A 16,848-nucleotide genomic window follows, 5' to 3' on the forward strand; every position below is an offset into this window, starting at 1 on the left:
TAGAGCTTTAGGTTTAGGACAAATTCTATACCAATGAAGCAAGTTTATGAATGAAAGAGCCTCACACAAATTAATTTAACTCAGAATTATCTTTGGAATTGCAGTGTCTCTATTGGAACATCATGAACTACTCACCATCCTTTTGGTTTCAGTCAAGTATTAGATTTTGTCTAAATCCATTTTTGATTTATCACGTTATCAAAGACAGGAATATTTGTGCCTTTTGAAAAAGTACTAGACAGTTTCTCTAGAAAAATAACAACAAATGGTTAATTAGCTTGAGCATTACTGGCTGCTGAGCTATCATCAAAGAGAGCATTCGACCAAATAATTTTCCTGCCAGTTACATCTCTCTATACACATATCATTTCTTTCAAGGATAACTTTTTAGTTATATAAATATCCCATGCCCTTCCTCTTAGAAACTTTCCATACATACTTGCTCCCAGGGGAGGTTTAATGTTTGAGGTTAAATCTTGAGGAAATGGAGATTTTATTGAAAATATTGACAGAATTTAATCCACAACAGAAGGGAGTGAATGAGGGCAGAACAAATCACACTTCTTTAATACATAAAATTTTAAGTCCGAAGTCAGTGATTTCCTAAAGATCTTGTCAGATAGTCCCAGGAATTGACATATAAAAAATTTCAGCAATTACAATAAATTTAAGAGAGTACAGGAAGAGAGACTTAAGGAGGGGAAAGGACAATATTACATCCTAAAGTTTCATGTTTTTCCTGTGACAAATCTCCACCCCAACTACTAGCTGAGCAAAAGATTTGTTCTTTAAGGTGCTGCTGTAAGTTTTCCACTTCCTGAGGCTTGCATTTGTAAAGCCACAGAGGCAGCATTTGGTCAGAAAACGACTGTGTCACAGAAGACAAGTCCAAGTTACAGGCGTCACTTGGGCTAAGCTCCTGACACACACCCAGATAGCACAATTCCTGCATCTGGTGTGAGCCCACGGGTTTAGGACTCTCAGAGAAAACCCGTGCTGCTAAATGTTGAAGCCAACCAGAGAGTTACAAAGAGAGCGTCTCTGAAAGACCAGTTCAATTATTTATTAGCACTCTCAGAGTCTGGTGTCAGGCAAGATAGTATTTGAAATTAATACACTATTTGATTAGACTGATTGATTGTTTCTACAGTTGAAGATTTTAACATTCACTAGCCATACTAACTGGTCATTAGTGCTTCCTTTATCAGCAAGCAAAGAATAAACAGAAATCCTAATAAAAATTCATCACAGTGAATGTACTCCATACCTAAGTGAGTATGATGACTGCCAGTGTTCTACATGAACTGCTCTAACATTGGCAGCATGAAAGGTTTCTGTCAGAAAATATAAAAATGTCCCTTAATTAATGTTTACTTTGTAACTGGACTCTTTTAAACTTAAGTAGGCTATACAGATAATCTCTTACATATCCAGTATAATAAAGTGCTAATGGGTATTTTACACTTAATGAGGTTCTGTGGTATCCTTTAACTACTAGTGCCAGGAAAGACGGAGGGCTTCTTAGGGAAGTTTTGTGAAGTTTTGTGTTTCTGGCAAAGCCTTTCCCCAACCCCTACTGAGGAATAAAAGCATCATGGCCTGTTTTTCAACCAGACCCTTAAAATAATTCTGAATTGTAATGCAAATATGCTGACCTATTATACTATGTGACATCTCTCTCTACCTACCAGGTCATGAATCCTTTATGGTTTTTAGGGCAAATTGAAAGCAATAATAAGGAGGGAAGGTAGGCAGAGAGAACCCTTTATGAATTGACTCAAGGCCACTCTCGAGCAATGCTGCATGGACTAAGAGTTAGAGCTACCTAATTTTGACTGCCTCCTCGGTTTTTCACAAGCATTAGCTCAGTAGTATTCAGAATTATCTCAAAAGATCGATAATGCTAGCCCCCTTCACAAGTGATACGAAGAGATCAGCACTCGGAAAGGTTAAGCAACTTGCCCAAAGCTGGTAGGTGGCAAGGTCAGCATTTCAACTACTTGGCACTGTTCTAGAGCCATGCTTATCTGTTTGACTACCCTGCATAAACAGAAGCTGAGCTACAGAATTCTGAGTTTCTGTATAGGTGAGCCTATCAGGGCCTGCATACCTGTATCACCTCTCTTGGTTCTGGCATGAATCTGGACAGCTGGGCAGCAAGTGAGGATGGTGAGGGAATCTGGACAGAGTCCAGGAGCCCATTCACCCACGATGTCCCAGACTAATCTGTCAGGCTCTACCTAAACCAAGTTAAAGCCAGAACATCCAAGGAAAGATCAAGGATCCCAACTGTGCTGGCAGAATGAAATGTAAGAGAATCTGGGCTGAGTCAAACTTGAGAGTCAGGAAGTCTTCAGATAGTTGTTATTCTAGGTCTGGAGGGGAGGGTTCCTGCTTATAATAAACAGGGGCAGGACTGACAATAGTGAGGCAAGTTCATAAGCTCGAAGTAGAATTTCTGTCATAGGAAGAGACTGGGGAATGGAGAGAGAGAGAGAGACTAAGAGAACCAGGGCTCAAGACTCAGGGTCCAATAGCATGTAGGTGAGAAAACCAGTCAAGTGTTGTCTATCTTGGATCTATTTGAGAACAGGGCCAATTTCTGAAAGTGAATGCAGAAGAAAAGATGGACAAACAAGGGTCTCTGGCCATGAATGGCTCTACAGGTGGTTGGTTACAAGCCTATTTTATTTCCCCATGGCAAAAGCTGCTTCCAGTGGAAAGCCCAAGCATATAGAAGAGGGGGTCTGCCACCTGTGGCTGTAAATGGTATTCCACTGTGGACTGCTAGACTAAGAGTATCAGAGCGAATGTGCCTTCAAGATGTCACAGGCTGTACTCTTTCTACCTTCATTTACCTCACAGTTTTATCTTCACCCAATCCCAGGTTAAAAATGTAAAAGAATCTAAAGGAAATGGTTTATTCCAAAAATTACAACTTGACTCTAATAATCTTACATTTTAATCTATGTTATTGCCTTCAGTGACAAATTACTATTGATAGAAAAACCCATTTCAATAATTTTGGATGTTATTCCAGAGGAGAATAGAGCTGATAATTATGCTGTCTTTCAAATCCATGCTTGGGCAAATTTCTTTCCTAACTCTTCCAAGAGATTTTGAATGGATAAAATGTTCATGCTTGTGTTCCCTAATGCTGCTGCTGCTTCTTCTTTTTCTCTTCTTCCTACACAGGAGACTTTGAACGTGATTGATCCTGGCTTGATGGATCTAAATGGGACGAGTGAGGATGCCCTGGAATGGGATGAAACTGACATAAGCAACAAGTTAATTAGTTTGAATGAAGACTCAAGTGATCTTGATCAGGAACCCCAACTTGTCATGCCTTCCTTAAAGCTTGAAGAGATAGGTAGTGAGGACCCTGGTTATGAAGAAGAGGCAGGTGACCATGGGGGATCTCAGTATGCCTCGAGTATCACTGCCCCCTCCAGTCCACACATTTACCAAGTGTACAGCCTCCACAATGTGGAACTCTATGAGGACAGCCACATGCCATTTCTGAAAAACAATCCGAAGTTCACCAGTGTGACACAGCCTAGTGTTTTAACAAAGAGTCTCAGTAAAGACTCTTCATTTTCATCCACCAAATCTTTGCCAGACCTTGTCGGAGGTTCCAATTTGGTGAAGCCCTGCCCATGCCATGGAGGTGACATGAGCCAGAATTCAGGCAGTGAGAGTGGAATCGTGAGTGAAGGGGACACTGAAACCACCACCAACTCAGAAATGTGCTTGCTCAATGTGGTGGATGGGTCCCCAAGTAACCCTGAAACTGAACATCTGGACCCACAAATGGGAGATGCAGTTAATGTGTTAAAGCAGAAATTCAAAGATGAGGAGGAGCACATTAAGCTTCCAAACAGCTCTCAGTCATCCATTTCACCAGTGAGTTGTGTAAATGGAAAAGTTGGAGATTTAAACAGTGTTACCAAATATACCCCTGATTGTTTGGGAGAAGAATTACAAGGAAAACATGATGTGTTTACATTTTATGATTACTCGTACCTCCAAGGCTCAAAACTCAAATTACCAATGATAATGAAACAGTCACAAAGTGAAAAAGCACATGTGGAGGATCCCCTGCTTCATGGTTTTTATTTTGATAAAAAGTCCTGCAAATCTAAACATCAGGCTACAGAGTTACAGCCAGATGCACCTCCCCATGAAAGGCTTTTGGCAAGTGCATCCCATGAAATGGATCGAAATTCATATAAAAGTGGTAATGGAGAGAAGACATTCACTGGCATGCAGAATGGCAGACAGCTCTCCCTGTTATCCCACAGCTCATCTATTGAGTCCCTTTCTCCAGGGGGTGATTTATTTGGGTTGGGCATCCTTAAAAATGGCAGTGACAGCCTCCAGCGAAGCACCTCTTTAGAAAGTTGGTTGACATCCTATAAAAGCAATGAGGATCTTTTTAGCTGTCACAGCTCTGGGGACATAAGCGTGAGCAGTGGCTCAGTTGGTGAACTGAGTAAAAGGACTTTAGATCTCCTGAATCGTTTGGAGAATATCCAGAGCCCTTCAGAGCAAAAGATAAAACGGAGTGTCTCTGATATGACTCTCCAAAGCAGTTCCCAAAAGATGTCCTTTAGTGGCCAGCTGTCATTGGACATAGCATCTTCTATCAACGAAGACTCGCCAGCATCTCTTACAGAACTAAGTAGCAGCGATGAGCTCTCTCTTTGCTCAGAGGATATTGTATTACACAAGAACAAGATTCCAGAATCAAATGCATCATTCAGGAAGCGCCTGACTCGGTCGGTGGCTGATGAAAGCGACGTCAATGTCAGCATGATTGTTAATGTCTCCTGTACCTCTGCTTGCACTGATGATGAAGATGACAGTGACCTCCTTTCTAGCTCTACCCTCACCTTGACAGAAGAAGAGCTATGCATCAAAGATGAGGATGATGACTCCAGTATTGCAACAGATGATGAAATTTATGAAGAATGCAACTTAATGTCAGGATTGGACTATATAAAGAATGAACTGCAGACTTGGATCAGACCAAAGCTCTCCTTGACAAAAGATAAGAGAAGGTGTAATCTCAGTGATGAAATAAAGGGCAGTAAGGATGTCAGTAGTAGTGAGATGACCAATCCTTCTGATACCCTGAACATCGAGGCTCTACTTAACAGCTCCATCAAACGTCTCTCCGAAAGTAATGGAAACGGCAAGAATTTATCCCATGCCCATGAGTTAGGGACAAAGGGTGAAAATAAGAAAAATATTTTCAAAGTCAATAAAGACCCATATGTGGCTGACATGGAAAATGGCAATATTGAAAGCACGCCAGAAGGGCAGAAAGATGAACAGAATGGGATCTCGAAGGAATCGGAAAGTCTCGGTACAACTGGGAAGAAGAATTCAGACAGTGAGCATTGTAAGTGTAAAGTATTTATGGATAGCTCAGATGATGCAAATATTGCTGGAAATGAATTTGTTCCCCAGACTGTTAGACACCGTCCAAAGAAATGTCAAAACCGCCACCATTTTGAAAATCCATCAACTGCTTCTACTCCCACTGAGAAGTCTTGCCCAGAGCTGCCTTCAGAAGCTAGAGTTACCAGTAGGCAGGATTCTGATGTACTGAAATCTTCATCTAATGATGCACCAAGCGTGGCTGGAAAATCTGCTCGTTGCTGCCGAGCACTTGAACAAAATGAAACAGAGGAGAACGTTTCTGTCAGTGACAACATTTCCTGTTGTGACTGCGAGCCAGATGTTTCCCATCAAAAAGATGCTGAGGATTGTTCCGTACACGACTTTGTTAAGGAAATCATCGACATGGCTTCAACGGCCCTAAAAAGTAAATCTCAACCTGAAAATGAGGCAGCTGCTCCTACCTCGTTAACTCAGATCAAGGAGAAGGTGTTGGAACATTCTCACCGGCCCATCCAGCTGAGAAAAGGGGACTTTTATTCCTACTTATCTCTCTCCTCTCATGACAGTGATTGTGGGGAGGTCACCAGTTACGTGGAAGAGAAGAGTAACACTCCAGTGCCACTGGACATGACTGACTCTGGCTTAGAGGACAAGGAGGAACCTGAATGCTTCTTTGAGGCCTGTGTTGATGATGACCTGGATGGAGATGAGCCCTGCCTCCCCGGCCCTCCTCCAGACGAACCTGCTATTTCTGGTGAGGCTTCTGTGCCCCAACAAACAGCAGCTGGCTCCCCTGAGTTTAGCGATACATCTCTCTTGGCTGAGGAGGCAGACATGGTGGTTCTTTCAAGTCCTCCCCATCAGGAAGTATCTGATGTCAGAAAGGAAGCGGATGGTTTACCCCAAGCTACAATCTGTGGGGAAAGCTCAGAGCTAACTACTTCAAGGCTAGGCAGTGAAAAGGAAAGTTTAGAAAACACAGGTGAATCAGGAATGCCGGAAGAGCATAATGCTGCTTCAGCCAAATCCGGAGTTCCAGAACTCTCCTCAAAGGCAAAGCAGCCAAAAGACAAGGCTGCATTGCATCCCAACTCCAAAACTTTAACCTGTGAAGAAAACCTTCTAAATCTTCATGAAGAACAACATAAAAATATGCATAGGTAGAATGTAACCCTCTCCACGCATGAAAATCATCTCATTGAAAGGTATGTATGCTCCTCGCGTTTTAATATATATTATTAATATATTTTAACATGTATCTAATATATATCTATATATACTTCAACTATGAGTTTGAGGCAACAATGCCATGATAGGAGAGAATACTAGTCAGAATGACTGGTCATTGCAGACATTTATCAGAATAACACATTTGGGGGGAAGAAACATTCCCAACAATGCAAGTAACTGCGAGGCAAAAGGGAAAGAGACGGTCACAAGCGACATTTTTAGTGACATTATTTTTATTACATAATCCTGACAAGAAGAATGTTAAATTTGAGGAAGTAGCCAGATAATTTAGGACCTCACATCCTGCCCCTGAGGGAGGAAAAAAGGTTCTCCCAATTGCAGTTATACCCTCTGATCAAAATGCATGCCCAGTGACAATGCCCCCCTGCTTCAGTTTCCTGTACACAGAGCCTCGGGTGCCTGGAAATGAACAATGATTAGGTTAAAGGCTGCATCTCCTGATCTGGGCCTCCCTTTTATGCTTCTGTCTAATGCAACTATCATCACATTTGCTTCCCCAGTGGAAGGCTGTGCTGTCACAGCTCCTAATCACGGCCAAGGCCAAGGACTCAAACAGGAGGGGAAAGTTGATGTTAGGGAAGAGGCTCCTATTTATCCACACACAGACCGAGAACAGGCCCAGAAAGCAAATGCAGAGCGAATACATGACAGGTTAATGGCGTTTCGATAAAAACAGAATTTTTTGAATTTTGCCTGAAGGTGACAGGCTGATTTCCATCAAAATTTTTAAGAAAGTCATTCCACTCTTCATATTTAATAAGACAGCTATTGATTGATAATTCTGAGATGATGGTATAGCTCAAAAAGTGACACAAAAATTCAGTTATTTTCCATTTCTGAGCCCCAGTGATGAATACACTTTCTCAGTCAAGTCTAAAGAAGAAAATTTGAGCTTTTGAATGTGAGAGTTGTATTTCACCAAAGTGTGAGGTGCTGAATGCCATCTCCACCCCCCACTCCAGAAGCTTAATGCTGTAACCTAAACTCGTGCTATAGGAAATGAATTACAGAAGCAATCTACCCTAATTTGTTAACTTATTCAAATAACAGTTATTATACTTAACTATGCTAAAGATTATCTTTTTTGTGGCAGATTGTTTATTTTTTGATGAGCCTAATTACTGATTTTCTAAAAGTAATTTACATTTATTACAAATACATCTTTTAAAATGTGACAGATAAATGTTGTTCCCATAATGTATTATGAAAAAAGTTACTATTTAAAAACACATTATTTAATTTGAAAGATGAATGGCAAACATCATTATTTTTTTTCCTGCAACACCTGTGCCCTAAGCTCATTAAAATGTGTGATTCTGTGTAGAGCTGCTAGAAATGGGGAGGGGGGAATATATACCATATATATACCCTAAAAATAAACTCGGTATGCAAAATTGAAGAAAGACATCCTACCTACTAATATAGCTCAACTAATTTTTCTGTGTTTCAGACTCAATTTACAATTGGCCAGAAGTGAGGACAAAAGTAGGAGAGAGAGACATGTATTTTCTGTGAAACATGTCCACCCCATAATCACATTCTACATCAGTATGCAGTAAAGCTGACCATTAAGGGAGAGTCACTGCAATTCTAAAAGATGCTTCTAAACAAGTTCTATTAGTACCAATTGTTACCGCTGGCTCGGCCGAGCCCTGCAGAAGGGCTGGTGGAGCCCGGCTGATTTTTGTTTTCTGCAAGGGGATAGAGGCTTGAAAGCAACATCCCTCAGAGCAAGATGTTGTGTGACTGGGATCCTGAAGTCACCGGTCATGTGGAGACCCAGAGTTTCAGCAGCACTGGCCTTGGAGAAGCCCCTGGATCGCAGCCTCCCTTTTAGATACTTTGGGAGTTTTCAGTCTATGATGTAGCTAGAGAGTGGAAATGGGAATAATAAGCAGCTCCATCTTTGGACTTGGGCAAGTGAACATGCTGTGCTGTTGGGTGGGCGCAGCTCTCACATTTCACAGGCACGACAAAGCAACGCTATCAGCTGGCCTACCTGCCAGTCAGCGATATTTTGTGGAGCCCCCGAGATGTGGTTCCTGGCTCTGTCTCAGACAATGGGAGACGCAGCCAGATTTTCCTTCTGCAGAACTCACATGGCCCCAAGTGACTTGTGATCAGCCAGGAGCCATTTCCATAGTCATATCCACTGGTCCTATTCAGTTTTTATCCGTATCACACACCCCAAATATCTGGATGCCTACATTATTCCCCCGTCATTAGCACTGGGTACCTGGGCATAGATATTTACATTTTTTTAAAATACTACCAACCAGGATGAGTTATTTAATCGCAAAAGGCTGACATGCCTTTGGTGTTAAATATCAGGAATCCTTAATAAAGTTATTTGGTAGGTATGAGACTTGGTGTTTATAAGAGCTTAACTCTTGTCATTGTTCTTCCTACAAGATTCAAAGGAGGGGAAAAAAAAAAAAAGCTCTACTTTTTAAAGCGATTTCAAAACCATCAGTTGGAGTGCTCTATCAGGATAATAAAATACACCACATTCAATTTGCTGGGCCTTTTTTTTTTTCCCCAGAAATAAGTTCTCAGATGATGAAGTTATGTCATCTGGAAAGAGCTACAACTTAGAACAGCAGCTACAGTCTACATCTGTACCAAGAATTTTTTTCAAAATGGTTTTGAGGTTATTCATTTACTGTTCTAATTAAAAACTCACTGACACTATTGAAATTTTAAACATGGTTTCACACAGGATGCATCTACACTGATTTCTAGGCACACTGCTGTGCTTTTCACTATTTTCATTTCTGTGCCATGTTTCTACCAAAATAGAGAGGTCAGTTACAGCAAATCACATCAAAGAAAAGGTAACTGGATAGATCCAGAAATTTCTGCCTCTTTTGGAGGAAGCACATAATGTATGTCTGGAGTGCCTCCTAGGACCTGCCTAAGAGATGTACTTTGCACTAATCTTTTTGCTGTATTCTGACAGTTATTTCTTCATAATCCTCATCATAAGCCTCTGATCTTTGGTGAATGATTTAACCGTAAACTTCAGGCTGGATAAATCCTGTGGTATAAAAATTTCACTCATCACATTTAGCCAGTGTATACTTTTCTTTTTCCTTTTTGATTTACTCTGGTTTTCAGTTTTGTTTTGCTGTGTATGGGGTGTATGTGTGTGTGTGTGTGTGTGTGTGTGTGTGTGTGTGTGTGTGTTGGAGGGGCTATATTTAGGATGCATGAATTTCCTTCAGAACTTTTTACTCCATTGCTTTTCCTGTCTTATTGGTCTGTAGATGTGACTGTGGGTAGCTCATCGATTTTAGATTTTCAGCAATAACTTGTATTTATGAATGCTTCAGTATACACATACCCAGTAAAATTGCTCCTACTCGGTCATTACAAACTGAGAAAACATTAAGAGCAAACATTTCTCATGTATACGGTGTAAATTCTTATTCTGTTAGTTGGATTGACACTAAGTGTTTAATATGATCCAAAGCTGGCCCAGCAGGCTTAAGAAACTATTCTTGGTGATAGTATATTAATTTTTTGCTAAACGATGCAAGTGGATCCTTACCAAAGTTACCTTTAAAATCATTTTAATAAGTCAAGATTCTGGTAGATGTGAAATGCTTTTTAATTATTGAGCACTCTGAATAACTAGCTGCCATGCTAAATAACAAAGATTTTATTGGTCATCACCCATCACACACGCACAAACAAACACACACACATGCACACGCACTCCCACACACCCCCCCCCCCCCCCCCCCCCAAACCCCCCCCACTTCTACCCCCCCCCCCCCCCCCCCCCCCCCCCCCCAGATCTATGCTTCAGTCTGTTTTGCCGGCCCTTTTCGGCCCCTTTCCAAGTGGGCCAAGTTGAAAGACCTGATTAGCCAGAGAGAATTTAAATATTGGCATTTAGTAAGACCAGCTTTGCCTCACCTCAGGATTCCTCACTCGGTGTCTATATTTCAAGTGAGTCCTGGCCTCAGCATTTGAACAATGTACCATGGACTTTCTTGAGTTACTGCGGTATTTGACTGTACCAAACTTTGGCCCATCTGCTCCTGTCTATCTCTCCCTGTTCTTGAGAACCTGCCTTCTCTCCCCAGCTTCCCGAGACTTCAGCCAAACCACATTTGCTGAAGTGTTTCTGGCTCATAAACAGGTTACATGATTATAGAGAAGGAGAAAGATGGAGAAGGAGAATATTTAGGTCTAGAAAGACAATAAAGCAACCTGACATTGGACACCAGAACTCGGTTTAAACCCAGACAAGCAAACCCTGCTTTATTTGACAGCTGGTCAAAGGACCTCAAATAATTGCATCCTCTACTTCCTATCCCTGGAATTTAGCTGTTCCTCACATCCAACTTGTTGCTTTCAGCCTCCTAGAAGTAGGCAGAACTGACTGAGTTTAGAACGAATTTGTATCTGAGCCATCAAGATGTCCAGAAATAATAGTGTCATTTTTACTTTCACAGAGTGTCTGTACCTTAAATGAAATGCATTCATATTCGAGCTAGAAACCCAGGTTAGATCCTTTTACCAGTAAGGGGCTGAAACATTTGGGGTTGTGACAAAGTTGTGAATATTTCACAACCATATAATGGTAGAATTGTTCAGTTCTACTGTCACACATACAGTCCCTAAGGAAAAGGTTCAACCACCTGAGGGTCCGAGTTCCCAGGCTGTGAATCACTGTGGATACTTGGCTGTGTCACTTGGAACCAGCGGCCTCACATTTTCATAGTGATTTGAATCTATCTTGAGTGTTCAAAACTCAGTTCACAAGTAAAAGAGTAGATGATATCCAGAGAAAAGGTCAAACTTGAGGATTTTTCTTGTTTTCTTTAAAACCATGTCTTTAAAAAAAAAGTCAATGCATTTTTCAATTGATTCTAAAACATTTTTGTCAATAATGTGAACCGTTGGGCTAATAAAATCACTTCGTTTTGTGTATCCTTTTGTTTCAGAACATTAGCGGGTAGTTCCAAAATGGCAGTCTTCCTCAGAGGACTCGGTTTTGCCAATGAAACAGTCCTTTCTGATACCTTTTCTTATCACGTTTTTGTTTCTTGTAGATAAGCCTGACTCAGGGGTGGCCTCCCACCCCGGGCTAGTCTGCGGTTTCATCACGTCACTGCCATTTGTCACATTGACCTCTCCCAAGACGAATCTTCCCTCCGAATGCGATTTGTCCACATGAGCCTTGTGATCTGGACTGTGCACTGGTTTTCTTTAGGTGATTGTCTTTGAAGTTTGGCGAAGCTGCTTGTTTTCCCATGGACTCCTGTCCCGAGCTACCTCTGCCGGCCCTGCCTCTCCAGCGAGACTCTTCCGTTTGCCTCCTCCCTCCCCATCTACTCTTTAAAAAAGTTCTGCAGTCCACCAAATCGATGGTCCATTAAATTCACCTGTCTGGAATGACACCCCCAGCCCTGCCCGTACTTGACCAATTTCATGTTTGAGTCTGGATTTTTTTCTTTTATGGTATGATGCCTATGTTTATCGAAAGAGGTTTACCTAAAAGGCCAACATTTGATTTGATTGCAGCATACAGAAGAAATACTGGTCCTTCTTTCAAGATTAAGCAACTTTTAAAAGCGCTATTTTATTTATTTTATTTTAAAGATTATTATCTATGCAGCACTTCAAGAAACAACTATATGGTGTTGTATATTATAAACTGGTGACATTCTACTATTAAATTATGTACAACATTTTCGTTTTTTATGCTTCTTGAGGTGGTAATGAGAAAAAAGTTTTTTAAAAAAGTGTGCCTTGCTGTATTTCTTATACCATTTATTAAAAAGCTGCTTTCACGGTAAAATTATGTTGGTTTGAAAGGAGGAAATAGCAAGGTTAAGATGTGTGAATAATTTCTGTATATATGTATAACCAAGTACAAACATTGATGTATAATGACAGTATAAAATGCTTTCATGTTTATGATGTCTAGTGATGTGGAAAATATAAGCCTTAAACCATTAGATTGCATGGTAATTAAAATTGGCATAATAAACATAGTTTATTGGGGGAAAAGGAAAACCAGTGATCTCTTCTACCTGTGTTCTTTACCAAATTATTACATCTGATTCTGGAAAAACTACAACACATAGTAGCTTCCAAAATACCCATATTGCATAAGAGACTTAAAATTACTTAAACTACACCTGAAGCGTTCACAATTTTCAAAATCTTCCTGATCACTATAAAGATATTAGAACACAAATGATTAAATGCCAGTTCCCCTAAACCAGTAAGAACCTATCCTAAATTTTTTATCTCTACTTATCATTAAGGATTTGATATTGGATTTCAGGCTACCTAGTCAGTCTCATATTTATTTTATGTAATTCTTTTGAATGTGTTTGTTAGAAAGATGGTCTAGAAAATATGACTATTTTGACTTAGACTATAGATTTAAGGTGTATTTATTTTGTGTTAAAAGAAATGAGCTGAGAAATATTCCATCTGGTCTTTATTGCTCTTCTTAAATGCAGTTTTAAATTTATATCCTAACACCTACTAAAGTGCCTGATACACAGTAGGTAGCCAATAAAAATTTACTGAAGTTAAGTATTGAATTAGACAGTATGGGTGACATGCACCTTTTCATTTTGAGACACCTGCACTAAAATATAAATTACTAGGAAAATAGGTAATGCAATCGTTTATTCAACTGATAGCTAATTAACACCTTTTATCTGCAAGGACTATTCTAGAGTGGGAGATGCATAGATCAGCAAAGGCCCTGCCCTCAGGAGGCTTACCTACAGCCCAGATGCAGGGAATACACAAATGAGAAGCAGTAATTGTTCTGCAGGCAAGGATGAGAGCAGAGTGGTAAATGAGGCACAGAGACGGAAGTAGCGAGTAGCAAAGAGGGATGAGCTGAAGAGAAGGGCTAGAAGGGACCAGAAAGTTAGACAACAGAAAATGAGTGAAGTTTTATTGCAGGGTTAGTGGGCAAAAGGTAAACTGGGAGACTGAATGAGGAGTCTTTTAAAAAGTTAAGTTGGAGCTTTTGTATGTAATACAGTAGGTAGTAAGGAAAGTCTTTCTTTTGCACTTGATTGTATTTATCATTAGAACATGAGTACAACACCAAGAACATTTAAAAAAAAAACTAGTCTACAATTTTACCATTTTAGAAACTATTGTTATGTCTCTTCTAATCTTTTTCCATACATATTTCTAAATTGATTAATCATTCTAGGCTTCTGAACAGGTAGTAATAGTTCAAAAGAAGTTCTAGGCAGACATCTAGTAGTGGTGGGCAAGTCGGTTACAGGTGGAAGAGATTAGAGATAAATGGCTCATTAGGAGGCAGCTGTAGAAAATTAGCTACGCTTGAAATAACAGGACATAGGGATAGTGGCCCAAGATGGAGAGTCTGTGAAACACTTCAAAGCATTTGGGATCTCTGTTAAGGTACGGTATTTTTTACATATTGAGATGACCTAAATTTTCCTTGGGTAATGCCAAGGTCTACATCAACTGGAACAAGCTGACCATGATGTCCCATTTACCTGGTATACGCTCACAGAAGTCCTTGCGGTGTTACAAATATTTGCTTATTAATTACCTTCTTAGTATTAACACTGAATTTGTAAAATGACTTCTATCGAACAGTACTTTTTCTGGTTGGAAGGGATGGGAGAGCTTCAGTCTCTTGCTGTGTGTGGGCACTACCTCCCCAGCCATCCTTGAAAATGGTCACACCAGCTCTGCCTACACCTTCCACTGAGTGATTCATTATTTGTTAAGGCAAGCTGGTTGGGTGTGTATCTTTGTTAGAAGGTTCTTTCTTCGGTAGCTAAAATCTACACAGTGCTGCCTTCCCTCTGCCTTTAATTTTGCTCCCAGTTCTGGTTCTGTCCTGATGAGCTGCTCAGACTATTTCTGCCCCTTCTTTCTCATGGCATCCTTGAAGATGACTGAGGCCAGTTACTCGTCTTCTCCCAGCCGTTGTGATTTCTACTCCTCATTCCCTCAACTGCCCTTCACTCATCATGATTTTCAGATCCATTTCAACCTGAGTGAATGTTAGCAGACAGACTCCTTGAAATTGAGGAACTCTCTTTATCATCATACATGTAGAAAATATCTGAACATTTAAGTGGTTTTCTCTAAAAATATATTCAAGATATAGGTTTATTCTAGTATTGTAAATTTAAATAAATAAATAAATAATCAATCCCTCATCTCCTTTAGTGGCCCAGTCTAGTGCCGGAGTCATCTTGAATCTTTTCCTTACATCAAATCCAAACTTAACCCATTTCCATATAAGGTAGGGTCCTCCCCTCCATTTATTTATTCATTTATTCGGTCGTTCAGCAAACATTCATTGAGTGGCTACTCGTGAGGCATTGTGTTTGGCCTTAGAGATACAAAGGCAACTAGAAGGCCCTCTGCCTACAAAGGGTTTACAGTTTTTCTTGTGAAAGTGCCTTTCATGTCCTTGAATAGAATGATCTCAACAAATTAAGTGATGACCCATTTATTTTGTTTTCTATCTAGTTTCTCTACATTTTCAAAAACCTAATGAGCAGAAATAGTATGCAGAGCTATCTGGATTTGACTACTAGAGTTGAAATGTTTGAATCTGAAAATTTTAATTACAGAAAAAAGATTTCAGATTTCTGGTCACTGAATAAATGCATCTTATACGACAGCAGAACAAGCTAAATCCAGGGTTTTTGAGAATCTGAATTTGGTGATTTTGTTATGTTTCTTTCATCCAGCTTAGGTTTTACCCATGCTAAAATTCCTAGGAACAATTTAGATGCAACTATCAAAACACACTGAAATAATCCTGCTATTTGTTATGAGTCAAATTATTTTAATCTCCAAATGAGTTTAGTATTATTTTAGAATTTTGATAAATACCTGGTTTTTCAAGCATTGTATAATTCTTATACTTCAAATTTTTTAACTTGAACCAACTAAATTTACAAGTCTTTTTTTCTATACATATTTTCAGTTTTTATTTTGAATAATTTCAGACCTATAAAAGCTGAATGAATAGTACAATATTTGCCTACTCATCACTCAGATTTGTTTATTGTTAATATTTTACTCCATTAGTTTCATCTCTCTCTCTTTCTACACACACACACATAAATATACTACTGTGCTGAACCATTTGAAATTAAATTTCAAATCCTAACACTTCATCTAAATGCTTAATTAATCCCTCCAAACAAAAATCCTGCATTGCGTTTAGTTTTCATGTCTTTTTCATTTGGAACAGTTTCCCTATGCTCTTAGTCTTTCTTTCCTTGATCCTTCATAACTGACATTTCTGAAAAGTCTAGGCCAGTTTTACAAAATGACCCACAATCTGGATGTGTCCAGTTGTTTATTTTTTCATTATTCAACTCAGGGTAAACATTTTTGTCAAGTATAGGGCATAAGTAATGTTGTGTTCAATAGCTACTCTTTAATGAAGAAGGAATGAGTCCCTGACATTCTTGATGTGTTTTGAAATTCACAAGCTACTCTCAACAGTTCATGCTTTAGTAGTTGAAGGCAGGGGTCAACAAACTACAGTTTGGGCTAAATCTGGCACACTGTCTTTTATTGTTTGGCCTATGAGCTAAGAATGGTTTTTGCATTTTTAAATGGTTGGAAAAAAAAGAAGAGTATTTCATGACATGTAAAAATTATTTGAAATTCAAATTTTGGTGTCCATGAATAAAGTTTTATTGGAACATAGCCACACACATTTGTTTACATATTGTCTATGGCTGCATTTGCACTGTAACTGCAGAGTTAAGTACTTGAGGCAGAGACCATGTAGCATACAAAGCCTAAAATATTTACAAAAACATTTTTGCTCCATTACAGAAAAAGTTTTCCCATTTCTGGTCTACAGTGTTCTAAATTCTGACACCATTTTCTTAAAGGTGGATGGAGTCCCATTTGCAAAATCAATGTAACGTATTAGCACCCACCATCATTATTTTTTGCTTTCTAGACTTTGTTGAGTTCTCGGTTTAGTTTCATATTACCTTTAGTAAAATAAAGTATGCCTTGTTTCATATACTTAAAGATTGTTCCACATCCACAGTTGGTTTAAGGACTTAAGTTTAGTTCAGTTATTAACAGCCTGCCTTTGATTGATTTAGAGGGTTAGTCAATTACAGACTAAGTCATTAGTTCAATCAGAACCATCAGGAAAATTGACATAACCTAAACTCACTT

The 16,848-nt window shown here is 39.5% G+C and overlaps 1 protein-coding gene across 2 annotated transcripts in view; it reads left to right on the plus strand.

Annotated features, from left to right (window-relative positions):
- The window catches only part of AKAP6 (A-kinase anchoring protein 6), a 461,709-nt gene extending 445,344 nt beyond the window's left edge, over positions 1-16,365 (plus strand). For both annotated transcript variants that reach the window (XM_059373059.1, XM_059373058.1), the window contains 2 exons: positions 3,196-6,611; positions 11,721-16,365. In XM_059373059.1, the coding sequence (XP_059229042.1) occupies positions 3,196-6,570 (3,375 nt within the window). In that variant the 3' untranslated portion in view covers positions 6,571-6,611; positions 11,721-16,365. The remainder of the gene's footprint in view (positions 1-3,195; positions 6,612-11,720) is intronic.
- Positions 16,366-16,848: the final 483 nt, after the last annotated feature.

This window comes from Mustela nigripes, chromosome 13 (assembly GCF_022355385.1).
Source record: "Mustela nigripes isolate SB6536 chromosome 13, MUSNIG.SB6536, whole genome shotgun sequence".
NCBI lineage: Eukaryota > Metazoa > Chordata > Mammalia > Carnivora > Mustelidae > Mustela > Mustela nigripes.